We start from the raw sequence: 27,962 nt of genomic DNA, 5'->3' as shown, positions 1-27,962 counted from the left end.
GTTAGTGGAGACCCACTAGTCAAGCTATGCTGCAGAAATCCTCCTGACTATATAGTCCTTCTGTATCACTGTCCTAGGGTACAAAGTACAAGTTGAGCGGCTTAAACAGCAGAAATGTATTGTCTCACATTCGGGAAGCTGAAGTCCAAAATCAATGTGTCGGCAGCTGAAAGCTGCGAGGGAAAAATCTATCTCAGGCCCCTCTCCTTGGCTTGTGGATGGCCATGTTCTCCCTGTGTGCTTGTCTGTCTCCAAATTCCCCCATTTTATGAGGACACCAGCCGTACTGGATCAGGACCCATCTAATGAATTCATTTGAACTTGATTACCTCTATAAAGACTGTCTCCAAGTACGGTCACCTTCTGAGGTACTAGAACTTAGGGCTCCAACATATAAATTTGAGGGGGACACAGCTCAACCTGTAACACTCTCCAATAGTGCTAACCTGGCAAGAGATTCCTGAGAAGTCCGGTTTACAGATTTACCCTCCCTGTGGAAGTCGGAATCTGACAGAGTCTTACCCACCTGAGTGTCCTTCTTTAATGTTCTAATTTATACTCTGGTTTGGTAAGGTATCCTTATTCCATTATGTAAACAGACTATCAAAAAATTTTTCCTTCATCTGATATCTACATATGGATGCCTTTTTACTATGGTTTCTGTTAATGATCTACCCATTCTATGTCAGGCACAATATTCATCATCCTCACATCCCTTTAGAGCAGGTATTTTTCATATTTAGAGGGTGGGAGGGGTCAGGGTACCCTCCCAAGGTCACACAGCTAGCAAGGAGCAGAAAGTGGGGATTTAAACCCAAGTCTGACCCCAGAGTCCCCACCCCTCCTCTCTAGCACACCGGCTTCTAAACAGGGGCCGGCTGCACCATCCTTGTACTTTCACTGAGGTTGAATTCACCCAGCGAGGAGAGAAGCAGCTTTGAAAGGGGAAAAAGAAATCAAGAGTTCTATTTTGGACATGAGATGCCGTTAGATATTCAAGTGGAAATATAAAATAGGAAGCTGAATATGTTAGTCTGAAATGCAAGAGACAGTTGGAGCTGGAAGAATAAACTTTTCATTCATCCGCATATGTGTGGTATACTAAGACCAAGGATTGGACGACATCGCTTCATGATGTAGAACAGATACCAGCAAACTGGCCACAGGCCACTGCCTGTTTTTTTTATGAACTGTGAACTAAGAATGGTTTTTACATTTTGAAACAGTTAATTAAAATATTAGAGTCCATCAGTAGTTTTACTGGAGCACAGCCACACTCACTCATTTGTATAACGTCAATGGCTGCCTTTGTGCTACATCAGAGTTGAACGGCTGCGGCAGACTGTATGGCCCACAAAGCCTGAAAGATTTAGTATCAGACCCTTTACAGGAAGTTTGCCAATCCCGCCTAGAGAGAGGAGAGAAGCCTGAGGATGGACCCATCCCTGGTGGTGACACTGAGACACCGGGATGAGGAAGCACATACAGCGAAGGCGACTGAGCAGAGCATCCGGCGAGGTAAGACGACAACTGGGCATAGGATGTCCCCAAGGCAGCGAAGAAACCGGAAGCCAGGGGAGAGCAGTGTTTCCAGAAGGAAGGAGGGAACAACAGTAGGGTCATGTAGGGGGAGGACTGAGAACTGACCACTGACCACATGGGCATCACTGAAGACCAAGCATAAGCAGCTCTGGAGAAATGGGACAGAGTCTGACTGAAAGAGATTCAAAGAAGGAACAGAAAGCAAGGAAGTAAATATGGAGGCTAAACAAGGTTTTCAAGAACCTTTACTATTACTGGGGTGGAGACAGCAGCCAGAGTGGACCACAAGGTAAAACACACGCTTTGGTTGTTCATTTTAAGAAAGGAGATCTTACCGTCTGATGAGATGCTGACAGGAATGATCCAGCAGGGGAAAAATGATGAAGCAGGAGAGATGGGGAGCAGTCACCGTAAGAACGAAGGGCTTCAGAGAGCACAAGGGTGGATGGTGCCTGTGAGTCACTGGCCAGGAGCAGAGGTGGTCATCTGTCGTAACAGGGAAGGGGAGGGAGGGATATGGGTATGGATACAGGTCTGCCGGGACAGGCAGTGGTGGGAAGATGAGAAAGTTCTCTTCCTACTCCTTTTTTCTCAGTAAAATAAGAAATAAAGACATTAGCTGACAGGGGACATGGGAAGGTTGCTGAGCATGAAAGGAGGGGACAAGGCAGGAATCCGTCACCCCAGAGAGTGAGAAAGTAAACTGACAAGGGTGGTGTGCCAGGATCGTCTCACAGCTCTCTGGGAGCACTGAGAGATGTGATGTCATACATCTAAGGAGAAACCATTCAGCGGGGTCGTGGTAGTTTCTCTCCAGCTACGTTCAGACACTTGAACACCAAGATGCTTATGCAGCAAGGAAACTGGACTAAGGGAATTGAGGGTGTACGTATGCAAAGAGTGGCCATTCAATAATGGACCATGGAACCTAAGTTGGGTGAGGATGTGAGGACATGAGCAGGGGTTGAAAGACAGTATAAAAGTGACAAGGTCAACAAACCCTGGAGGTCCCAGTGGGATCAAAGAATTTTTAAGTGGATTATGTAAACAATTACCCAAATATGTACTACGAATTTAGGTCTTCAAATATCACATTTTTTAAAACCCTAAAGCAGACTCTTGCCTAGAATTCTAGCTGGTATCTGATGGGATTACAAAAATGTAATAGCTTAAGCAGCAGGCGCCCCTCACCACCTATCAATCATTCATTTCCTCCTGTCAAGGGAGAGAACTTGATGAAGGTCATTATCATTCCACTCATGTCTTCTCTGTGCAGCCATGAGGGATAAGACATCTGAGGATAGCACAAGGGGAAGAGGGAAGCAGGCTTTCGGGGGAAACAGGCTTTGGGGGCACTCATGAGAGAGAAAAAGAATCGGGAAGAGAAAGGGAGTGAGAGGAGGTTGAGAGAAAGAAGGAAGAGAGGTGATAGCGACAGTAAGGATGAAAATCACTTTAACAAAGGGTAAAGAAAGTAATGAGTTCTCCACATGATGGTCATCAGCAGGAGGAAACATCCAGATGTCATATACTGAGCAGTCATTAGCACCGAGACTCCAAATTTATCAAACACCAGGTGTCCTTTCTTCCAATACAAAAAGGAATTGTCATTTTAAAAAATCATTTGTATTAGGACAGTATCTTAGTGTCCTAGGGCTGCCCTAGAAAATACCACAAACTGGTGGCTTAAACCACAGAAATGTACTGTCCCACAGCTCTGGAGGCTGGAAGTCTGAGATCAAGGTGCCAGCAGGGTGGTACCACTCAGAGTTGAGAAAGAGAATGTTCCATGCCTCCCCTCTCGCTTCTGGTGGTTTGCTGGGAGTCTTTAGCATTCCTCAGCTTCTGCTGCACCACCCTGATCTCTGCCTTCATCTTCACGTGGCTCTCCCTGTGAGCACGTCTGAGTCCACATTTCCCCTTTTTTATAAAGACATCTAGTCATATCAGATTAGGGCTCACTCTACAGATCTCATTTAACAGAGGTAAGGAACAGAGCTAAGTACTCTGTAATGACCCTATCTCCAAGGAAGGTCACATTCTGAGGTACAGAGACTAAGACTCCAAGATTTCTTTTTGTGACAGGAGCACAATTCAAGCCACAACAGACAGGAAGGCTTGTCTCCGTTTTCTCTCTTAAATTAGAATGCACGTAACGGAGGCCGGCCAGTAGCACAGCGGTTAAGTTTGCATGTTCTGCTTCGGCGGCCCAGGGTTTGCCAGCTTGGATCCTGGGTGTGGACACGGCACCACTTGGCAAGCCATGCTGTCACAGGCATCCCACATATAGAGGAAGATGGGCACAGATGTTAGCTCAGGGCCAGTCTTCCTCAGCAAAAAGAGGACTGGCAGCAGATGCTAGCTCAGGGCTAATCTTCCTCAAAAAAAAAAAAAAAGAATGCAAGTAACCTAGGGGCAGATACCATTTTTCAAAGAACTCTGCCTCAAAAGATGGAGGATTTTACAGAAAAAGTGCATATTTTACAATCTTGGTTGGAGTTGATGTTAAAGGTGGTACAAAACAGTTTTGTTAAATTTCCTATCAATGTATGATTTCATCAGAAAGAACCTCAAAGCCGAGGAAGTGGTTTTGAAATTAGATTTTCTGGAGTTTAGTTTTTCCAATGTGCAGGATTATGCATTTCCTGAGAAAGAGGTGAAGGCAGAAGAAAAAAATTACATAGTGCCCTCCCATACACTTCTGCCACAACATAGAAAAGGAATTCCTAACATATATATTTTTTTTATCATAAGCTAAAGATTTTCCTTAGTTTGGGGTGACATGATATATAAATTAAGCATAATCTACATCCCAAGACCCTTTTCAAGAATAAGTCTTTGCGATGGAGGGAGGAAGTGATTATAAAAGGGCAGCAGGGGGAGTTTTTGGGGGGTAATAGAATTTTTCTGTGTCCTGATTGTGGTAGCAATTATAGGAATTTACATATGAGTTAAAATTCATAGAACTGTACACTCAAAACAGTCAATTTTACTATATGATAATTTAAAAAAGAATATTAGGACTTAGCATTTATTTTTTAACAGTTTTAAGTGACATCTGGTATTAATCCCATTTTTCAGGTAAGGAAAGTGGTGGCTTGAAATTAAATAACTTGCCCAGGATCTAACACTTAGGTGGAGGATTTAGGATTTGAAACCACATCTGGCTGGCTCCAAAGCCAGTACTCTCTTCTACTGGCCCACAATGCCACCAAGAGAACTACGAAAGTACTTAACCTGGCTATGCCTGCTCCCGCTCAGAGCTGCAAATCCTTGATCAAGAACAAAGGCTATTGTCAGAGGGAACACACACACAGACCTAGGATTCCAAAGAGAGAGCACAGAACAAAACATGGAAACCCATCCCACGTACATAACATCATTTCTTGGGTACACTTGCTTCTGTGGCAGATGTCCAAAGACAACAGCCTATGTGCTGTGTGTCAACAGTCTCAGCTCTGATTGCTAGGATAAGCTCTATTCCACATGCAAAGAATAATCACCTGCCGACTCAGGCCTCTGTACTTAACTACTAGAAAAAGAGAGGGAGAAAATATGCCAGTCAGGAAACGGAAAGCATGCATTCTGTTCTTTTCCATTTTGCTTGGATGGGTCTCCACTTAGAAACATAAGAAAACAGGGCATCAAGTTGACCAGCCCGGGCACACTGTTGTATTGACTTCTCTAGAATAGGTCTTTAGAAGTTTCCAGGCATTCTTCATTTGATGCTGAGTGTGGCCCCTGTCGGCGTCTCAGCAAACAAGGAAGTTTAATCTTAGGATGAAATGACAGCACTTTCCCAACATCTTCTGCACTCCAAATAAGGCCATGAAGACACCCAGAAGCAAGCCTCCTTAAGTACCGATCATCTCACTTATGACTAATGGCCCAATGCATTCAGCAAATACCTAAGGGAAGAGTCAGTGCGAGGTCATCCACTAAGTAAGGGCAAACTATACAGGCTCTTCTTAAAAAAGGTTAAGAGAGGCTTGCTCTTGACAGACTGTTCTGATTTTCAGGCAAACTGCCGGTCTTGTTTTCTTCAGTCTCACACGCATACGTGTCTGTGTATACAAGTCCACTTCTTTCTTCAGCAAGAAAACCCAAATACGTTCTTATAACTACTGCAATGGAGACAAGAACAACTGAGAGTCAAGTTTCACAGTGCCGATTATTATGACAAAGTCTGTACATGTCTTTTAATTTCATCACCTAAATTCCTTCCGGCAGGGACAACTCATCTTCATATCCATCCACCGGAATTCTAACTAGAGTGCCCTGAATGCAGTAGAGATATAGGAAGCATCTACTGAACTGAATTAAAGTGAAATGAGGGAAAATGAAATACCTAATTTAGAACAAAAGATTTAGGCTTTTTGTCTTACAAAACTGTTGAAACCTAACCACTGCCACATAATCTTGAGCTGGAACCACTGCCAAAAGTCTTTCCAATGAACTAGAAAGCAAACAAAATTTTTTCTATTAGTTGAACCATATGAAATTGCCGATTTTGTAGGTCAAAATTTACTGGATATCAACAATTTGACACAGTTCATTCTAATAGAAAATAACCAATCATACAAACTAAGCTGGAAAATCTAGATTTATCTTCATCGTACGTTTCACTTACAAAATACTCATATACAAAGGATAGCTCACAAGGCATAAACTACGTTAATGTAAAAAAACGTGTTTCAGGATACATAAGGAAATCACTTTAATCGGAACTTATTTTTAAATTAGCTTTAATAACATGTAATTTACATATAATAAAACTCACTAATTTTAAGTGTAGAATTTGATGTGTTTTGACAAATGTATCCAGTCTTGTCACCTCCACCACTATCACGCCCCTAATTTGCTTTCTGTCACTATAGCAGTTTCGCCTTTTCTAGAATTTCTCATAAATGGATTCACACAAGACGTACTCTTTTCTGTCTGGCTTCCTTCACTTAAGCACAAGGCTTTTGAGATTCATCTACACTGTTTCATCAGTAGTTCATTTCTTTTTATTGCTAACTAAAACCACAATTGTTTATCCATTCACCAGGTAGGTTGTTTCCAGAATTTGGCCATTATGAATAAAGCTGTTATGAACATTTGTGTATACATCTTTTTCATGTGTGTGTGTGAGGAAGATTGGCCCTGAGCTAATATCTGTGCCAATCTTCCTCTATTTTGTATGTGGGATGCTGCCACAGCATGGCTTGACAAAGGGTGCATAGGCCTGTGCTCAAGACCTGAACCCACAACCCCTGGGCGCGTGAACTTAACCACTATGCCACCGGGCCAGCCCCTATACTTCTTTTTTTATACATAGATTTTCATTTCCCTTGGGCCAAGGAGTGAAATTCCTGAGTTGTATGGTAAATGTATGTTTAACTTTATAAGAAACTATCAAACTGTTTCCAAAAGTGGTTATCTCATTCTACATTCCCAGCAGCAATGCAGGAGAGCCTCAGCTGTTACAAATCCGCACCAACACTTGGGATGGTCAGTCTTTGTAATCTTAGCCATTCTAGGGGGTATGGAGCATATCTCTTAGTGGTTTTAATTTGCATTTCTTTAGCAACTAAGCATGCTGCTATCTTTTCACAGGCTTATTTGTCATTCATATATCCTACGTGGGGAAGTGTCTATTCAAATCTTTTGCCCAGTTTTTAATTGGGTTTTATTATTATTATTGAGTTGTAAAAGTTCTGTTTTGTTTTTTTATCAGAAATATATTTTGAAAATATGTCTCCTGAACTATGGATTGCCTCTTCATTTTCTTAAGAGGTCTTTCGAAGAACAAAAGTTTTCTGGTTTTTTTTTTGAGGAAGATTAGCCCTGAGCTAACATCCACTGCCAATCCTCCTCTTTTTTGCTGAGGAAGACTGGCCCTGAGCTAACATCCCATCTTCCTCTACTTTATATGTGGGATGCCTACCACAGCATGGCTTGCCAAGTAGTGCCATCTCCGCACCCGGGATCTGAACCAGCGAACCCCAGGCCACCGAATCAGAATGTGTACACTTATCCCCTGTGCCACTGGGCTGGCCCAGAACAAAAGTTTCTAATGTTAAGTCCCATATGCCAAAATTTTTCTTATATAGTTTCTATGCTAAAAAAAAAATCCTTACTTATCCAAAGGTTACAATGAGTTTCTCCTATGCTTTCTTTGTAAGATTTTATAGTTTTAGCTCCTACATTTAGATCTATGATTCATTTCAAGTTAATTTGTGTGTACAGTACGAGGTATGAGTTGAGGTTTGTTTTTATGAATATAGAGATCTAATTGTTTCAGCACCATTGGTTGAAAAAGATTTCCTTCTCTCATTGAATTACTTTTATACCTTTGTCAAAAATCAATTAAACATATACATATGGGTCTACTCTGTTCCACTGATCTATTTGTCTGTCCTTATACAAATACCACACTATCTTAATTACTGTAGCTTCAAAAGAAGCCTTAAAATGAGGCAAATTCTTCAACTCAGAATAACTATTTTTAAGTAATTTAATAACTGGTGACTGATTCCCCACAGAACAATTCACTTCCAATGGATACATCAGAAGACCACCAACTGATGTTACCGCTCACTCTATCCCCCACCATTTTGTTGTTGTTGTTGTTGTTGTTTTGGGTTTTTGTGGTGAGGAAGATTGGCCCTGAGCTAACATCTATGCCAATCTTCCTCCATTTTGTATGTGGGACACCGCCACAGCATGGCTTGATGAGCAGCATGTAGGTCCGTGCCAGGGATCCCAACCCACAATCCCTGGGCTGCTGAAGCAGAGCGCAGGAACTTAAACACTACACCACTGGGCTGGCCTCATATCAGCCCCCTCCCTTTAAAATTAAGAATGGCTGCTTCCACACATACCAGTGGGGCTCCAAAGCCCCTCATCTACTTCTTGCTTAGATAGGGCATAAAGAATTCCTTCCCAGTTGACCTCACCAAGGATAGCCTGTCACTTTATTGTTACCACTACTGCTCTTTTCTTGTTCCACCAGCCATGACCCCCTGGACTCTTGGTCTCTACTCCTTAGATTTTTCCAGACCACATTACCAAAAAGTTCCCAACCTCAGTTTTGGTTACTGGATTCCAACACCTTTGGCCTGCCTCAGAGACTGATATTCCTGGGGTGCTGGTCCTAAATCCACACTGTGACCTGGTTCACTCTGAGCTTGGACTTTCCCCCTCAACAGCCATAACCACGGATGAAGAAATGAATGAACAAAGATAGTTCCACTTCACCCCCAACCAGGCCTGCTACTAATGGCCCAGAGGGCTGTTCATGGCACTGCTCCAGGGCCACTGCTCACACTGCCAGCAATGGAATTGTGCAACAAAATGGCGCTGCCCCCACTCTTCTACCTCTTCTCCCCATCCCCCCCTCACACGTCTTCATATGAAAAATTACCAAGCAAAAATAAATTTAATGTTCCTTGAACCAAATTCATATTCTAAATACTCTCAAGTTGACCTTGATGTGTTTCAGATAGGTCAAAATTCAGAACAGTACAAAAACTGGTTTGGTGAAATCACTTTTCAAATTCCTTTTTCCTAAATTACTCAAACATATATTTACATCATCTATTGAACCATAATAAGTCTGAAATTAGCTATCCCTTTCCTGTAATTTGTACCAGCTATCTACCAGATGATTTTGAAATTTATTTTATCACATAACATGAATTTTCCCACTTGCATCCCAGGAAAAAGCCCTAGGACTTGGCGTCATTTGGCAGTCATTTTACCTTTCAACTCACCTAAAGGCTCTAGGTTCTATTGAAAAAAAGAAATAAAGAAGGAAAGAGAGAGAAGGAGGGATGGAGGGAGAGAAGGAGGAAAGGAAGGAGAAAGAAAACAGGGACTAAGATAAGATGTTATAAGGTTCTACAACACAGCAGCGAAATTTTCTCATCAAAAAGATTACCTGAGATTTCTTTTGGTTTTACGAATGAATCGCATATTAGCTACTAAAAAGGATATCTAGTTTCTGAATAAATCAACTAGGCATCCACCTAGATTAGAAAAAAAGAGTTTCACGCTCAAAATGAGAAGCTTAATGCCACAACTAGAAGGATCCACAACTAAAAATATACAACTATGTACTGGGGGGATTTGGGGAGAAAAAGCAGAAAAAAAAAAGAGACGCTTAGAAACTGCTTCCTCATAAAAACCTAGCTCCATTTAGTTTAAGAAACAGAACTCAAAGGGCAAAAATTGGAAACCCCTGGATACAACGATGAAAAATGGGTAGAGAGATGAATGGGGTAGAAGGTGGAGACGGAGGAGGTAGGAGTCCATCTAACTCAGATGCACCACTAATCCAACCAGGGACACCGTCCAGGAAAGCCCTACAGAAGGGGACTCACGCTGAAAAACAGCAAAGGACACGTGATATTCATTACTCTCTGGACAACTTCTCTTCACTGTAGAAAGGGACTGTTGAGGACAATTTTACATCACTCAACCGTCAAATCTTAGGCTGTCAAAGGTGAGCAGTCTACAACTTCTCTAAAATTCCTAGCAATTATTATAAAAATCAGGTTACCAATATTAAACCAGACAGCCCCTTAGACCAACTAGTTTTTGTTCTCAAATCCGACGTTCAGTATCTCAGACAAATTTAATTTTCACAGTCCAGAAAGGCCAGAAGCCCAGTTTAGATAAAACAATTGGTGCCCTATTATTTCCCTGGGGAAGACAGAACAATTAGGACAAGGATTACTCCTACAACAGAAGAGATGTCCTCCACACCCCTCCTCGCACACGTGGCACAGAAAAGCACCAAATGGTGCCGACCTCAAAGGAGGTGATGACAAAGATGCTGAAATGCTGGGTGCCCTGGGACTTGGCTGGGCAGTTTGGGGAAAGCTTTACTGCGGGCTGACATGGCTTTGTTACTCTCTTTCTCTATGCAGGAAGAAGATAGAAAAAGAGCCAGGGAAGCTGGGAGGCTCCTCTTTACCCATTTGAGTAGCAGCCCCTCGACCGGCACCTTATCTGCAGCAAGCGCTCTCCCTAACTGATCACGGTTTTTCCAGAAGATAAATTCAGGTATTTGAATAGGGACTTAGAAGAGGGAGCTATGGTTACCTAGTAAAGATTAGAGCTGGTAAAAAGGGTCAGTGATACTAAATGGCCACTGATTCTCTTCTCTTTCTCCAATCTCCGCCATATTCTCTGGGTGACTGCTTCCTTTATTTTCTGCGTGAGATAGAAGAGCACGAGTATGATGGAAAATGTTCATATTACTACTGGATCTCTCTGGTCTTGCGAGCTACCCTAATAAGCAATCACCTTGTGGAATCCTAAAATAAAATCATGATATGAATTCATGAGTCAAGGAAGTGCAGTTTACTTGTATAATTAGCCTTGTATAATTGAGAAGAGGGAAATGCATATCAGATACAAGACAATTTTAAAAGTATAATCCCATCATTTGCAAATAACTAACTATAAACTTAGAAGGTGACACTGGGCCAAAAAAAAAAAAAAAGAAAGGAAGAGAAAGAGAGAGAGAGAGATGGCTTGATATGATCTACTCTCAGCATTCCGGTAGTGCAGCTACACAATATATTCACAGTATTTCCTGTACTACTAAGATGCATTAGTGTAATAGAGGAGGGGAAACAAACCAGGCCTTCAGACTAAAGGAAAGAAGATAATAAAGCAGATGGATTGAGCTCCTCAAGTTTGTGCTGGCAGAGAACGCAATTAAATACGGGCTACGGTTTAATCAAAATTACAGTGGTTAACAGTGTAGAGAGACCCACTAAATTCTTCACCATATCAACTTTCTGTCACATTTTTATGGCACAGGCTAAAAATATCATCTCACACGATTAAAAGTATGCTTTTAACTGTTCCCAAGAAAGCAAAAAAATAAATGTTTCTAAAATAGCGTAAAAATAAAAGGAGATTCGTATGTGCCTCCTTATATGTGTCACATGGAAAATTTTTTTAAACAATCAATGTTTCTACTCTATGATCATTAATTCAACCCCAGGATTTTAAAGGCAATGCAAAGCGTCATTACATGATAACGAGCTAATGGTAATTCAAAAATTGTGAATTACGATACTTTTTTAGTTAACAGGTTAAAGGCCCACAGATTTGATGATTTCTCTTGAATTAAAAAAACCACCATTTTAACTCTGTCCTTTAGGCAGGACGCCCTTCCCACCTCTACCAAGTGGAATTCAAATTCCTCCATTACCCACGCAGGTGGAAGGAGCATCTTTCTCCTCTGAACTCTCATGGCGCTTTGTCTAGAATCATCGTACAATGTCCTGCAGGTGTCACCAGCCCGACCTCCCCTTTTGGACCAAGGTCCCTGAGGACAGGCTCCAAGGGCTATTCCTGCTGGCTCTCCCATGGCGCCTGTACCTTGCCAGAAGGCCTCAGTAAAGTCCTGCTGTCTGAATACAGGATTAAGGGAACAAATATCCTGACAAACATCTACCTATGTGTTAACTCTGGATGTTATCCCATTTCTCTATATTGCATGAGTCAGGGTCATGTCTTTTAGTTAACACAGACAAACAAAGGTAAATGATTTTTCCTGCAAATTTTTTTTCAATCTAGTATGAGCTAAAAACCATAATGAACCACTGAGAAGGATGGCCCCAACATTCTTCAACTGACTATTAATCGGAAGGAACTCTGACTACCACATGCGCACGGGTCCTCGGGAGATGCGTACTTCAGAGGGGGCCAGGAAGCCCGGAGCTCGCCTCGATCTGGAGCTTTCTCAACTATTTAGATGTTTCCTTGGCTCAGGCCACAGACGATCACCTCAGTTCCTGGAAGATGAGACAGCTCCCCAACCCATGATAAAATACATGGGTAAGCCCTTTCTAATTAACTCCAGATGAGCCAGACATGACACCTGCGTCTGGGAGGCTCCGCCATCAGGAAGTTGATGGCCGCTTCCACTCCAGGAAGCAGTGATGAATGACTAAAATAAGCACTGTTCCCATTGGCTTCCACTTAGAGTCATCATGACTTCACGTGTGAAATTTAAACAGTACCTTTGATCTCTTACTCAGATCCTAAAGGAATCTTTGCTAGGGGAGAGGGGGGAAGGACAGAAAAAGCACAAGCTAATTCTCTGCTGCGTTTCCTGTTTTCAAGCCTCTCTAATTGCATCTAGAGTCTAGAGAAAATTAGTGGGAGAAAAGATCATAGGCACGTTCTTAATAATTTATTCCAATTTATTTTATTATTATTATTAGGTTAAAAGGTAGGTAAGGCCTAACCCGCTCTTACACAGAGCATTTAATGAGGGTGCAGTGAGGAGGAGGGGGGGGGCAAGAAGAGAACTGCTTTAGAGGTGCAGTGAACCCAGAGGAGGTGCCCGCGCCATGCTCCGTCGCCAGCCCGCCCCGCAGCTGTCAACACCCCAGGGGCTTCTCCTCCCACTGTCCCTAAATCCCATCCTACTGTGGACCAATTTGATAATGAACAAACAAAGCACAGCGTTTGCAACTAACAGAGCAGGACAGCAAAAAACGAGCATCCCGCACGGAACAGATCTCTTTAATGCATTCGCTCTGACCTCCTCTTTGACAGCACCACCAGTGAAAATCAGCTAGAACAAAAGATGATTCGTTATGCACGGCCATAAAGAAGAGCTGGGCGTGCTGCATGCATAATTCATGATGCAAAGCAAGCCCCCACCCGCATCATTTACCCTTTCAATATTTTAAAGTGGTGAAAGCTTACTGGATATTTATAAAGTCTCTTATTTCTACGCAACCCTTCCAAATTTAAGAACGAATGGGGAACTTTATTCTGCTGCAAATGACATTACTTACAAATGTAAGACTATAAATCCTCTAGAATTCACTTGGTACCCATCATAGGAGGGCGCCTATACGACTCTAGTAAACCAATTAAATCAGCAGCCAATATATATCAGTTCTGTGGAAATTAGCCTTCACAAATCATTTCTGTTTTAAAAATAAATGCCCCAGTTTTCTTCCCAGTGTGGTTGAAAGTCATCCCATCCCTTACGCCCAAATCAAAGAGACATACCTTCTGCCTCATACAGGAGGAAACTGAAGCCCAGAGAGGTTACTGGGCATGCCGAAGATGTCACAGCCAGGTGGAGTCCTCCTAGGCCGTCTCCTCCGTTTCCAAGGACCTGCCTGGGGGCCTGTATCGTGTACTGTCTGAATCACCTCAACATGGTCCCCCCGACTCCATTCTCGCTCCGTTCAAGTCCAGCTTCCATGCTGTCGCCCTGAGTAGTCTTACAAAATGGAAATGTTGTGCAAAAGTTTGACCAAATGTACAGCGTCCTCATTTGACCCTTCAATATTTCCCTCTCGCCCTGGGAAAAAAAAGCCATCAAATCAAAGAAAAAGATTTTAGCTTTATATCGAGCCTCCAAGAGTTCTGTTCTGGTGAAAAAAAATCTTAGCTGATCAGGTAGACAGGCTAAAAACTATGTCCATGGGATGGGCAGGGCTCAGGAACATAGTTGGCTCCCAGTAATGTGTACGACCCTCTCCTCTGCTCCCCTACTCCACTTCAATGGCCCTGGGGGTTTGCAGAAAGTCCTTGACCATCGCCTCCTGCTCCCAACCTTCCAACCCCGCCCACCTGGCTCCAGAAAGCCCCCTCCTCAGGCCTCTCCTGGCCTCTCGAGATCTTTTCGTTCTTTTCATTGTGGCATTTATTACACAGCAGGACAATTGTAGGTTTACTGCTTGCTCCACTTCCCCGCAGTTTCCTGAGATCAGGGCCTTGTTCAAGCCCGACTCCCCATGACTGCCTAACGCCTCGTCACTGCAGATTCCCAGTCAGTGTTTATGGTCCAGCACTCCAGAGTTTCACACACGCTATTCTGTTTTCCATTCAAACAACCCTCATTTTTGACAGGTGGAAAGTCATCCATTTCCTGAGAGGCAGTAAAGGGTGGTGACAAAGAGCATCAGTTCTGGAGGAGGGGAGCCTGGGGGCCTACCACCTACCGTGTGCGCCTGGCCAAGTCACTCAGCCCTCCTGTCTTAGTGTTCCTTACCTGTAAACAAAGATCACGGGGCCCACACGGTGGCTTAGTGATTAAGTTTGCACGCTCCACTTTGGTGGCCCCGGGTTCAAGAGTTTGGATCCTGGGCTCGGACCTACACACCACTCATCAAGCCATTCTGTGGCAGTGTCCCACATACAAAATAGAGGAAGACTGGCACAGATGTTAGCTCAGAGCTGATCTTCCTCACCAAAAAAAAAAAAAAAAAAAGATCATGAGCTAACATTTATTGAGCACTTACTATATGGTAACAACTACTCTGGACCCTTGGCATCTATTAATTCATTTAATCCTCACAACAGCTAAGGAGGCTGTGACAGCAGGAGCAAATGCTTAGGACCTGTTTGTGAGAATTATTTCTCCTCATCTACAGATGAAGAAACTGAGGCTCAGGTTGGCTTCTCAGAGGTCCAGGCTTCTCTACTCGATAATCCACTGGCTTTGAAAAATAAAAGATGTCTGGCCTCTTTCTCTGATGCTGGTTTAACACAAAGCAAGAAAGCTACATGGCAGTATTCATTTCCAGCTATAGCTAAAGGACACTTGTCCTATGCCACCCTCCACAGGAAACTGTATAGTCTCCCTGAGGTGAAGATCTGTCCCACTACAGAAAGGAGCTAAGTCAGAGGAGGAGGAAGACGAAGCGGAAAATTATTCATACTTTAAGTCCCAGCACACACTCAGATTCCAAGCATTATACAATTATTGCGTAATGCGTGCACGTGCATCCTTAGAAGGCAAGAGAGCGTGCGTTTGTGTATGGATGTGAACAAAGCCACCGACACACCACCAGATTCTTCAAAAGCAAATATATGTCTACAACCAAAGGACCAGGATTCTTTTCCAACAAAGAACACTGACCACCATTCTCATTCCCGACTCTCCCTCCTGGTTTACACCGCGTTCTCATTTCAGTGGAAATCCTCCCACGAAGGAACATGTCTCGAATTACAAATGGCACAATAAATCAGAAAATTTATGAACTGTAAAAAGGCATGGCATGCGTATTCCAACCTTCGTGCGGAACACCTGGGGCCAGGAGCTCAGCAGTTGATCGGTTCCTGGAAACAGTCACCTGTTTTTTGGCTCAGCAGGAGAGAATTTTAAGAGCCCTGGTAATCAACAAGATACAATCATCCTTGCTATTTGGGTAAGCTTTTGACACTGCACTGTGTCACACAGGCAAGTTCGGATGCATCAACAGTCTTCGAGAAGTGCCTGAGAGGCTAAACAGACCTGGAAAGTTCTGTCTAGCTGCATCAAGACCTGGCCCAACAGCCTCGAAGGCAAATTCCTGAAATGACCAAACAGAAAACAAGTGAATTTTCCTTCTCCCTACACCAAGGAGAGAAGATGGAAATAATGTAGCAACCAGGAAGAATGCACATTACATGGTAACCAGAGGGCTTACATGTGTGTTTTTCTAGGAGAGAGGGAAAAGGCATACTAGTCACAGAGGCTTAATAAAAGAAAGAAATCAAAAGAACACCTGCCCAATCTAGATGGGGAAACAACCAGGGCCGTGCCACTCAGGAGCCATCTGGGGGTAAGCGGTGACAGCCAAGTGGACAGATGCATCCTACAGGGACTTTGCATCCCATTTTTTGTTACTGTACCCCACACACAAAACAGCCCAGCTCTCAGCAGACCAGTGAGCTGTTCTTGGCATCACAATGTTCTTCTGGAAAATTCACATCTCTCTTTAGTGCTTCCCCATGCGATTCATGAGCAACAAGCCCGCTGAATGAAAGGCACCACAGCTATGCCATGCTGATGTATGGCGAAGGGAAGTCAAGAGCACCCCAGAGAATATATATTTTAAATAACATGTTCAGAAAATGTGGCATGCTCTTTTCTTCCATAGCGTCTGCATTGATTCGGACATTAAATATGAGATGGAGGATTTTAAAGACCAAATACTTCAATGAGCCCTGTGAAAAATCCCTTTCTTCAAGAACCTGACTGGTGATTTTGTATCTTTAAACACAAAAGCAACTCTAACAGGATTTAATTGTTTACTGTTTACAGGTCAAACACATTTTGGAGTCCTAGGTTAGACCCATTCTTTATTCATTACACACACACAAGAGCAAATAGTGTAAATAATCTCTTAAATTTTAACCCCCTGCTGGTACCAGGATGAAAAGTATAATGGTGTGGAACTCTGGGGCTGGTTATAGGACAGAAATGAAAACTGCCGCACTGGCAAAGTGGATTTTCTTTTAGATGACAGTTGAGGCAGACAGGCAGAAGCAATGTTTTCAGTCAATGAGATACAGTTCATTATCAATTATTTTTCATTAATATCTCACATGGACACAGCATTATTCTTTCTGCCACTGTCTTATTTTGATCAGTGGTATATTTATTTGTAGACATGTAAGATTCGTAATTATTGCTGTCTAAATATTGTATCACAGTAGAATGGATGAATTAAGCTGTGAAATGCATAATTACGCTGAAAACAATGGTATTCCAATATACATCACAAAAGTCAATTAAAAAGATTATCCATCTTTTAAATCACAAAGTTAAGCTCTTATAATTCCCAAGCTCCTTTTTAAATCCCATCATTTTGACTCAGAGATTTGCTTCTTTCTAATTGCATCTCAACAGTGTTCTGAGCACAGAAAGGGATAACCAACCCTGAAGGAAATAAAATTCATTATTTCTCAAAATTCTGGAAGGTGGAAAACTTAGCTTAAAAGTCTATAAAACAATCTGGAAAGGATCAAAAGCCTGTCAGTATAGAGCTAACTAAACAGAACATCCACGGGTAGAATATTATGCTCTGTGTGTGTGTATAAGTTTGTAGGTTTACAACTGCTCATATAGAAGCATCTCCCAAAACATATTTTAAGTGACCAAAAGCAAGGTACAGAACAATGAATATAGCCTGATCTCTTTCAGTTCAAATATATGCAAACATATGTTTTCTTTTCCTTGAAAGAAATCACAAGAAATATTTTACAGAGAAGAAAGAGACCTGGGGAGGGGGCTATGAGAGAGGAGCTTTTGCTTTTCAACAGACCATCCACATACAGATATTACTTTTTTTATTGTCAGTAGAGGTTATATGGGTAGAAAAATTATGGTTCACTATGTGATTCTTTCTGTTACTTCTCTGCACCTAGAAAATAATGATATTTCGTTTAACCATAAAGTAAGCCATCAATACATCGCATCGAATGAAATTTAAAACTTCAAAACAACATAAGCTTTTAAACATCAAAAAGGCAAACAAGGGGCCAGCCCAGTGGCACAGTGGTTAAGTGTGCACGTTCTGCTTCAGAGGCCCGGGGATCGCCAGTTTGGATCCTGGATGCGGACATGGCACTGCTTGGCAAGCCGTGCTGTGGTAGGCGTCCCACATATAAAGTAGAGGAAGATGGGCACGGACGTTAGCTCAGGGCCAGTCTTCCTCAGCAAAAAGAGGAGGATTGGCAGTAGATGTTAGCTCAGGGCTAACCTTCCTCAAGAAAAAGGCAAACAAGCTAGAAAATAAACGACTTAAGTATGATAGACAAAAGGTTATCTTTAGTATATAAAGTGTTAATATAAACTGAGCCCTGTGATTATAAGAAATCACTGCGATTAAAAAAAAAAAAGCCATTAATGGACTGGCCCTGTGGCTGAGTGGTTAAAGTTCCATGCACTCTGCTTCAGCAGCCTAGGTTTGCAGGTTCAGATCCCGGGCACAGACCTACTCCACACTGTGGAGGCATCACACATACGAAATAGAGGAAAACTGGCACAGATGTTAGCTCAGGGCAAATCTTCCTCAAGCGAAAAAAAAAGACAAAAGAAAAAAGAGGAAGATTGGCAACAGATGTTAGCTCAGGGCAAATCCTAGTCACCAAAAAAAAAAAAAAATTAAATGATGCCAAAAGACATGATCAGATAATTCACAAAAGAAGCAACATAATTAGGCAACATTCATAGAGGAAAACATTCACGTTCACTAATTAAAATTTTGAAACATCAGTGAGATATTGTTTTGCATTAATTGTCAGTGCATTTTTAAGACGATACCCCGTGCTGAGGAAGTAGTGAAACCAATGTTGCATCCTCTGCAGGTGGGAGCATGACCTGTGTCCCCCTCAGGAACAGCAACGTAAACATGTATTGGCTCTTAGACATTCTTTGCCTTTGACTCAGTGATTCCACTTTGGAAAATATTGCCCAAATAAGAAAGAGCTTTTATAAAGAAATACAGTCATCACAGAATTACTCATAACAACAAAAACTTGAAACAACTTAAGTGTCTAATGGTTAAACAAACAAAGGTAAAAATCCCCTTGATGTCCTCTTATGCAAGCATTTATAATTACTGTGTACATACTAATACCATGAAATCATATTCATGACACTTAGGTTAAAAAAAACAATATTTAAATTATTTATACAATATGATTATGACTATATATTTGAATAAACCTAAGCTTAAGGGGGAAAAATTGAAAAGACATAGAGAGAAATGTATTATTGTGTTAGATATCAGCTATGAGTGGTTTTTTCTTTTTTCCTTTACCTTCCAAAATTTCTATATGTTTTAATAAGGGGGAAAAAGCATTTTTAAAAGAGCATAAGATGTTTATGAATAGAGATCACACTAGATTACTCTCCTTCTATGAAAAAAGAAGAGTTTTATCCATAAGCTTATCAGACTTCCAAATATTTGTTTAGACTTGCGCTTTCTGGAATAACTGGTAACAGCAGCAGCAGCTGACATTGGGTTTTTGCCATGTGTCAGGCATTGTTCCAGCATTTTACATGTACTTACTCCACCCTCAGGACCACCCTCTGAGATAGAAACTATTATGACACCCAAAGTCACACAGCTAACAAGTGGTGGAAAAGGGATTCGAACCCACGGGTCCACCGCAAGAGGCCTGGCATCTAACCACTACGTTAACGCTTCCATTGCAAAATGCCACGAAAAAGTCTAAGTGTTTCAAGTCAAAATATATAGTAAATAGAAACAAACTATAAAGTAAAATTTTAAAATGTCGTGCACCTCCTTGGATTCCAGTCAAAATGTAACCAAGTAGATTTTGATGAATTGAGAGGCAAGCGAAGACAAACTCGAGTGATGATATGACGAAAGATGCAAGGAAATGCTGTCAAAGTGGGGTAGGTGTCCAAACAAATGAAATGCATACAATGTGGCATCCTATTAGTGCAAAATTAATAAAAATCAGTATTTTCAATCAGTCTGTGATGTCACAAAAAAAGTACAAAGTAAGGAGAGTGAAACAGTGCACAACAAAATGCTAATTGTTTTGCAGCCAAGTTTGCCTTTATTGCCGGATGTGTTATGGTAAGATTTAGGGGAAGGAAAATCGATGTTCTCGGGTACATTCCTGGGGCTTACAGAGGCATGCGGCCATCTGGCTGTTAGAATAACCAACACTCCTTTTCTGTCAGTTCTTAGACATGGAGAAAGTGACCAGTGGCACGCTTAGACAGGGATCTACGGGACAGGCGTCTGTCAGCCCAACAAGGACTTGATTACGGGTCTCAGAAAACCATCTGAAACTTCCCTTCCATTCTCCCAGTCATAAATCTCCTCCACAGTCTCAACAGAGCCCTGCCAGGTGGAAAAGCAACAGACTAGGACAATGCTTCCAAAACTCCGGTTTACGGGCCAGCAGCGGTCACCAGCAAACTTGTACCAGTCCATAAATGTAACAAACACAGAAGCCTCTTCCTTACTACGTTGCTAAATGCTTTTGTGCACCCATGCCCACCCCAGGCACAGCATGCTGAACTCTCTGTGTCCTCGTCCTTTTTAAATGCCATTCTAATTTGAAATACTCTTCCCCACTTCTCCATGCCTTTAACTGGAAATCGCCCTTTACCACTCAGCTGCAGGGTAGCCCTTACGGGCACCCCTCTCTGAGACCCCCACCTCTCCCTGCACCCGACAGTGACCTCCGCTGCTCTCCGTGTGGGCGCGTCCCATGCATTTTCAGAGCCCATATGCCAGCACTGACCACAGCGCCCAGCACTTAGTGACATGGGATGGACACTCGGAAAGAGGGAGGAAGAAGTGAGTTTGTGCGTGTTAGAAAGCAGTGGGCTACTTCACCTTGAGAGGCAGGGCAGGACAGTAGGGAGAGCAGAGGGTCAGGCTGAAATCCCAGAGCGCTCTAACCCTGGGGAATTCGCTAAACTGTCTGAACCTCAGTTTCTCCCCCTGACAATGAGGACAATGACAATACCCACCCCTAGGGTTGCTGGGAGTATTAAATGAGATCTCCCACAAGCAGCACTTAGCACCGTCCCTAGAACATGATGACAACTCAACAGTATCACTGATTCTCCTATTTTTCCCCAACCCTATGCCCTTAGAAAGACTGATGTGAGGATTAATTCAATAACCTTTATGGCATGAAAAATACGAATCTTACTGAAACAATAAGAAAGTTGATAGGTCAAACAACAACATCTAGGAGAAATATCGTTTTGCTAATTTTATATTTTCTCTCTCCATTACTTTTTTAAACTCCCTCTTTTAAAAAACAAAAAAGAAAGAAGGGCCAGCCTGGTGCACAATGGGTAAGTTCCCACATTCCACTTTGGCGGCCCAGGGTTCACTGGTTCGGATCCCAGGTGTGGACCTACACAGTGCTCATAAAGCCATGCTGTGGCAGGCGTCCCACATATAAAGTGGAGGAAGATGGGCACGGATGTTAACTCAGGGCCAGTTTTCCTTAGCAAAAAGAGGAGGATTGGCGGCAGATGTTAGCTCAGGGCTAATCTGCCTCAAAAAAACACCAAAAAACAAAAAGCTGATTCATTCTGGAAGTTTTTAGGAATCCTCAGATACAAGGCATTTTCCTGTTTCAGCATCCTCTCAAGATCTGCCTGAGATTTCTTGCAAACAAATGATCCAAACTGAAAATCGACGGAAAAGAATGACTTGGGCTTGACGCATCTGTGTCAAGCAAATTCAAAGCTGTAGCTCGTTTTTCTCAGCACAATCATATTTTTTCCTGGGAAAATCAAAAGCCAGTTCTTTTTCCAATAATTCCTCAAACATGCAAATGAAATTTCTCCATTTGTGGTCTGAATCCACATACACAGGAATCAAGGATTACGTCAACCAAAAGCCCAACTCAGCTCCTTGTGGCCACGGCTATGTATTTCATTTTATTCTCTTAAAACTCCCAGCTCAGTGCAGACTTCTGTGTACAGCAGGTATTCAACAGTGATCGATGACAGAATTCAGCCAATAAACTTATGGTACACTTGTCTGTATAATCTGCTAATGACCTAATTTTGCAACAGCGCAACCCCATCCCCGTAACCCTCACATGTGTCCATGAACTTGCCAATCATTCTAGACTTCTACCCAAAATTTATGCGGAAAAAAAGCATTAAACAGAAGATAGTAATTACACAGTACTTATTTGCGCTTCTCTTCTAATGTGTTCTTTATGTGTCACTCCCCCCATTAAATCACATATGTCACAGAACAGACCAGAAGGCCCCATGGTCCTACTTTCTGCTCTCCCATCAACACTAAGTAAGAGGACTCTCCTGGCAGCCATGGTACAAGATGTTCATCAACGTGGCATCTTTAGGTCCAGCCTAAAAAGCCCTCTCTCCTTACATCATGCTTTAGAAGAAGAGTTGCCACAAAGAGCCTGGCAAAAGAATTCCCAGTCCATTCACCCCAGGAAGGAAGCCATCCACCTCACCTGCTCCTTGCCTCAAGGAGCACTTGGCTTGAAGGTGTGACTGTGCAACCTTGTGAATGTGCCGTGGAACTGTTCACTTAAAAATGGTCAATTTCACGTTCCGTGAATTTCACCTCCATAAAAAGGAGAAGAAAGCAAAGGCGAAGACACCAGTGCTGCAGCCAGTGAGCCAAACCATCCGAAAAGCAGAAAGGCCCACACAAAACAGGAACCTCCAAAGAGTAGTCTTGACACAACTTCCTTTCCTCCTGCCTTCTCCCGAGTGCCCTTGAGCACAGATCTGCAAAAGCGAAGGAAACAGCTGGAACAGCCTGGGTGCCTAGGGCTGCCTGTCTAGCAGGAAGTTCCTTCCTGAGGCCAGTGAACCGGCCTCCAGGCTCACAATGCCCATGCGAACCCAGCACCAGTACCCGGAGCCTTCATCCTACTCCCATTCTCCCCCGTCCGATTCTTTCTCTGTTTGTATTCTTTGCCTTCTGCAAATCTACAGCTAAAGAAAAAAAATTTTCTGGTGGTTTTTCACTAATTTACTCTTTAAGAAACATAGCATCAGTATTTTCTGCTTAGAGATTATGTTGAGGAAAGGAAAATGTTTTCAAGCATTCAGTGCCAAAAATAAAAATAACTGAAAATTTTTCCTCCTCCCTCTCCACAAATAAGTCAGCCCCACTGGCAATGGTGTCTGGGAGTTGTTATCCATAATATACAGTATATATGGAACCAACTCTGCCTGCAGGACAGTCAGCCAACTCTTCCATGGTCTTCCATGGATTCAAACCAGCAACTTCACCCCGTATGGAGTTTCTGGAAAGTAACTGCACTTGGAAGAAGGCGAAACAGCTGGTACGAACTGTGGAAAAAGTCTTCTTTCCTGCCGCCACCATCACACCTTCACTTCCCTCACCGTCCACACTTTCCCTGTCTAGAGGCCAGTGTAAGGGAGGGTTGGGGTTAGTTAGAAAGGCGAGCTATGAAACAGCAGGCTTTGGGGAGGGGGTGCTGACCATCTCCAGGAGAGCCAGGGTAAGGTCGAGGGGAGCAGGCTTTCTGCTGCAGGTCCTGCACGTCACTCACCTTGGCATCCTGATGAGCTGCCCTTTGCCCACGCCTCCCCCACTTCTCTAAGACTGAGGAGATGTCTACAGAGGGCAGGAACGTATGTTCCAGAAAAATCGCATGGGAAAATTATACACACTTATCTTAAAGTATGCACTTTAAGATACAGAACATCATAAACAACCCAAAAAAGCACTTTGCCAAGGAACCAATTAAGAAACACTAGCATTTCTTGAGTTCTTAAAAATAACCAATGCACTTTGAGCCCTTTCTGGCCACTCAGCCCTGTGCCAGGCACTGAACCGGGAGTGCTGTGCCAGCACAGGAAACCTGAGAACTCAGAGATGCGAGTACAACGCTGCAGAGGGATATTGCCATGCCTCACAGAGGAGAGGGTCTTTACGGTTCAACAAAGACACAGCATCCTACGTATTCTATGGTTGTCTGAGACGCCTGTCAATCACTCTGGGTTCCACAGGCTGTGCAGACAGGAGGAGCCAAATGGGGATCAGAGCGTCAGCTGCACTAAGGCTAGAGCAGGACTGGGGAATGCAGGCCAACCTGGGGCCTCCTCCTCCCTCCCTGCCAAAGTGAAGGTGGCCAGCCCCCGGAGAGGGTAAACCTGACAAGCATCCAGCAACTGGTTTTGCAATCAGAGCCGCTGAACCAGAAAGAACAGAGAGCTGGCTGGGCCTGCCCCAAGCAGACCCTACCTGGAACACTTTCCATAGAGCATGAAAACACAAAGCAACTCTCCTCTCCACCCCTGGGCACAGGAGTGCCAAGGCTGCAGGAGACAAGAGAGGGCAGGAGATGACGCCAGCGCCTGCCCCATGGTTTAAAAAAAGAGCATCCTAAAAGATGGATGGCCAGGTCCATAAAGAAAACAGGCTCCCATGGAGAGAAGCAAGTTAGTGGGTGCACGGAGAAAGTAGCCAGAAACGTTCACTCCAATAACAGCCCCCACGCCCATTCTGTACAATGGAGCAGAAGCCCCCGACTTCTTTACAGAGACAGGAGGAATCATCGTTTTCCTCAACACATCCTCTCACCTAATTCCCAAAACAACTCTGTGAAGCATGCCCTATAAATGTTTCAGGTGTTAAGATGAAGCAAATGCCTAAACTAAAATAATCAGGTAAGGTTTCCTGGGGACTAAGATGAGCAGGCGGCAGAGCATGACATATAACATTTGTTAACAAATAAAAAATACTTTCTCTAGGGAACTCTAAACTACTTGTGCAGAGATGGACTTGAGATTCTTTTCTAGAGTTTAAAGAAGAGACACCTAACACTTAGAATAATTTGAACACTCCAAAGGCCTTTCAAGTCTTTGAATTCTATCATGCACGGTATTTCTTTCTCCCACTGCGTGATTAAGGGTTTGATTTTTATATGAAACGAAGCCCAAGAGAGTTCAAAGAGGACTGTTCACAAAAATAAAAGCCCAGAGGCATCAATATTAATAAAGTTAAACTAAAAAGATATTTAATAAGCTTTGTGAAATTAAAAACAATGACTAATTCAATCCAAACAACTAGGTCACGCTAAAACTGCAGAACTCTCAAACTGAGACATAACAAGGCAAGAATTCTGCCTTGCTTCAGTGGTCAAAATGAAGGGCCCATTCAAGGGAAAGACCAGTAATCCGGTCACAATGGGGACACCAGAGGGACATTCGGGGGGCGAGGGAGGGAAGTTCGGACACAGGACAAAGCAAGATGATCACTACGGTACCACCTGGGAATTTGACAGAATACGTAACAAAGAAAAAAAGATGTTTCTCACAAAAAAACAAACAATCAGTCAGCAAACATCTGAGAGACTCAGAGAAGCTACAAAGCTTGGGGCGTGTCTCCTGCCCAGGGGAAGCAAGCGGGGAAGGTCATCAAAGAGATATGATGACAGACACGAACACCAACAGAACAAGGCAAAATACACTGAGCGCCTCAGAAACACACGCAGTGTGCATGCACTGAACAAGGGCAGAAGGCAGTGGCCTTGGAACACGTGGAAAGGCATCCAGCAACTGAGGGAATGAAAGAGATTGAAAACAAAGAAGACCACATATGAATTCCCTGTCCACTGCTTTGTGGTGCTTCCTAATTATTCTTTAAAACGATCTTTAACAATTTGGAGAGTAGGATATTTAGTGAAAAATCACACTCAACCCGAGTTCAACTCACTAAGGCACAATCTTCCAATTTGAAAACACACAGCATTCGCTCGACCACTTAAATAGAGCATCAGAGCACTAGAATCTTGCAGCAGACCTGTGTCCCAGCCTCCACGTCGTACTCAATACACCACTCATCATCCTCAGGAGTATTCAGCTTTTCTGGTCTAGAGGTCATATTGGTAGAAAAGAACAAAAGCATAAATAAAATATCCCACAAGAAGAAACTTACTCTAGGATGAGACTATCTGATCAAGCGATGAGGAGAGAGGCTGGCTGGCGGATGCTGGCAGTGTGGTCAGTCCTGCAGAAAGCAGGCCAACTCACACACCTGACATTTAGGCTCCCTCACAGGCCTCCTTAGAGTTTCCAGAAGCATCGCCTGTCACTCACCCATTCACCTTAAATATGATAAACAGGTAATCTCTCTGACAACGTGAGTACATCTGTTTTTACAAGAACTTTTCAAATCAAGAGGTTGTTGGCTGAGAGTTTTCTAAAACACTGCATTTCTTTTGTACACCAAAATCAGAAAAGAGAAATCTAGGATTACACAGCCTAGGCCAACTACCTGGGCACAGCTCAGGCCAGAAAATTCAACGTCCTATTGACAGAGACAAGGCCAAAAAAGGCTTTTCGCAAAAAAACATTTTAACAGGTATTAATGCAAGTCTATGTTTCTTTGTATAAGAGCAAAGGAGACACTAATTTTCTATTTAATGTTAATGTCCCAAAGTTGAAACAATTAGAAATCCAGGAGTTTATTACTGTATATAAAATTATCAGTTTACAGGAGAACTTGACACTTTAATAACATGTAAAACTAAGTAACCAACTTTTCTAATGTCTCTAAAGAACAAAATGACTTCTTAAAAAAGACAAAGGCTACCAATAGATTCAAAGGTTTATGCTGAATTAAAATATATTTTAATAATCTAGAGACTCGATGAATGTACTTTTAAATGGATGCCCTAATTGAACACCCAACATTAAAATTCTGTTCTTACATCACTTTCCATCTTTTTATTATTTTAGCTCTTCCCAAATCTTCCAGCATTGCGACAATTATTAACAAATGACAGCTATCAGAAAAATATGAAAGAGGAATATGTGTTCTTTTCCCCTGACTTCTTTCTTTATTTTTAAATTGTTTTATTGAGATATGTAACATTATATTAGTTTCAGGTGTGCAACATAATGATTCGATATTTGTGAATATTGTGAAATGATCACCACCATAAGTCTAGTTAACATCCATCACCAAACATAGTTACTTCCTTGTCGTCTTAATGTAACAAATGTGCTATTATCATCTTTTCCCCCTACTTTGTGCCCTTTGCTACTTTTGGAAGAAATACAATCCTAAACCAATGAAAAAAAGGTAACATTTCTTTGACCATAACTAAGACAGAAATGTAGAGACTATATTATAAAAACAACTGATGATTTATTCCTACTCAAGATATAAGATAATTTGACCATTTTCAACCATTTATTTGTTTTTTATGTTGAAAAGCATCATCTCTTCCTCAGAGTCTGGACTGCACACCAGGTGTGCCTCCTTTGAAAGACAAACACAAAACAATAGCAAGAGAACAGGCTCATTTCTGCATCTGGGGACAAGCTTGTTTGTGGAATTTATGACTGTCAAAAAAAAAAATAAAGACATTAGGAAAAAAATTCCAACCTCACTGTTTGCTCTTCAAAGTTCTTGGAACTCCTCTGCACAGATCTTTACCTGTTCAATAACCTATGTCCTTCCCTGTGTTGTTAGTAACATCAGTTTTACTGACGCTCCATCTTTGGATTAAGAATTGGCTTTAGGCAGCCCCTTCAATAAGCTACTCGGTGAATATGTAACTCTCAACCACTTTATTCAATTGAGCAACACAATAAAGAAGTATCTGCTTTCATGAATAAAATACAATGGCAAATATATAACAAACTGAAGAGTCTATCAAGTCACCGACTGTGACAAGACACCACACAATCACACAGAACGGATGGCTCAGGGGACTGGTAACTGAATAAGGGAGCTTCTTTCAAACTGAAGAATTAAACTTGGCCTAGATCCACGGCAACGGAAAGATGTTACCTTTGGAAATACTGGTGTCCAATTCCTTCCTGATACCATTATGAGCTCCACTCAGACCAGGACAAAGATCGGAGTGGCATGCAGGCTTCCATTTCATCACTGCTCAATGTACCCTGGGGGTGGGGGACCGAGGGGACAAACTGGCAATGATGCTATCACTGGGTTTGTCCTTAGGACACTTAGAATGTTGTTAACAAAAATCAGCACTGTTTAGAGACTTGCTCCAGAGTGAAGAAATGAACACAATCCCAACTAAAGACTCAGGATACCAAATAACCAGGATCCAAAAATCCCACTAATCTTGGAATTCTCTCTCTCATCTATAATGGTTCAAAAATGCGCAGGGGTGGGGAA

At 42.4% G+C, this 27,962-nt stretch overlaps 1 protein-coding gene across 4 annotated transcripts in view; it reads right to left on the bottom strand.

Annotated features, from left to right (window-relative positions):
* Positions 1 to 27,962, bottom strand: part of MFHAS1 (multifunctional ROCO family signaling regulator 1) — a 95,001-nt gene that overhangs the window by 63,279 nt on the left and 3,760 nt on the right. For 2 of the 4 annotated variants that reach the window (XM_070598941.1, XM_070598940.1), the window contains exon 2: positions 1,878 to 2,028. The exons of the other annotated variants lie outside the window; for them this stretch is intronic. In XM_070598941.1, the coding sequence (XP_070455042.1) occupies positions 1,878 to 2,028 (151 nt within the window). The remainder of the gene's footprint in view (positions 1 to 1,877; positions 2,029 to 27,962) is intronic. 4 annotated transcript variants of the gene reach the window in all.

This window comes from Equus przewalskii, chromosome 28 (genome assembly GCF_037783145.1).
Source record: "Equus przewalskii isolate Varuska chromosome 28, EquPr2, whole genome shotgun sequence".
Classification (NCBI taxonomy): domain Eukaryota; kingdom Metazoa; phylum Chordata; class Mammalia; order Perissodactyla; family Equidae; genus Equus; species Equus przewalskii.
The sequence above is the reverse complement of the archived record's forward strand: the minus strand, read 5'-3'. Positions and strand labels throughout refer to the sequence as shown.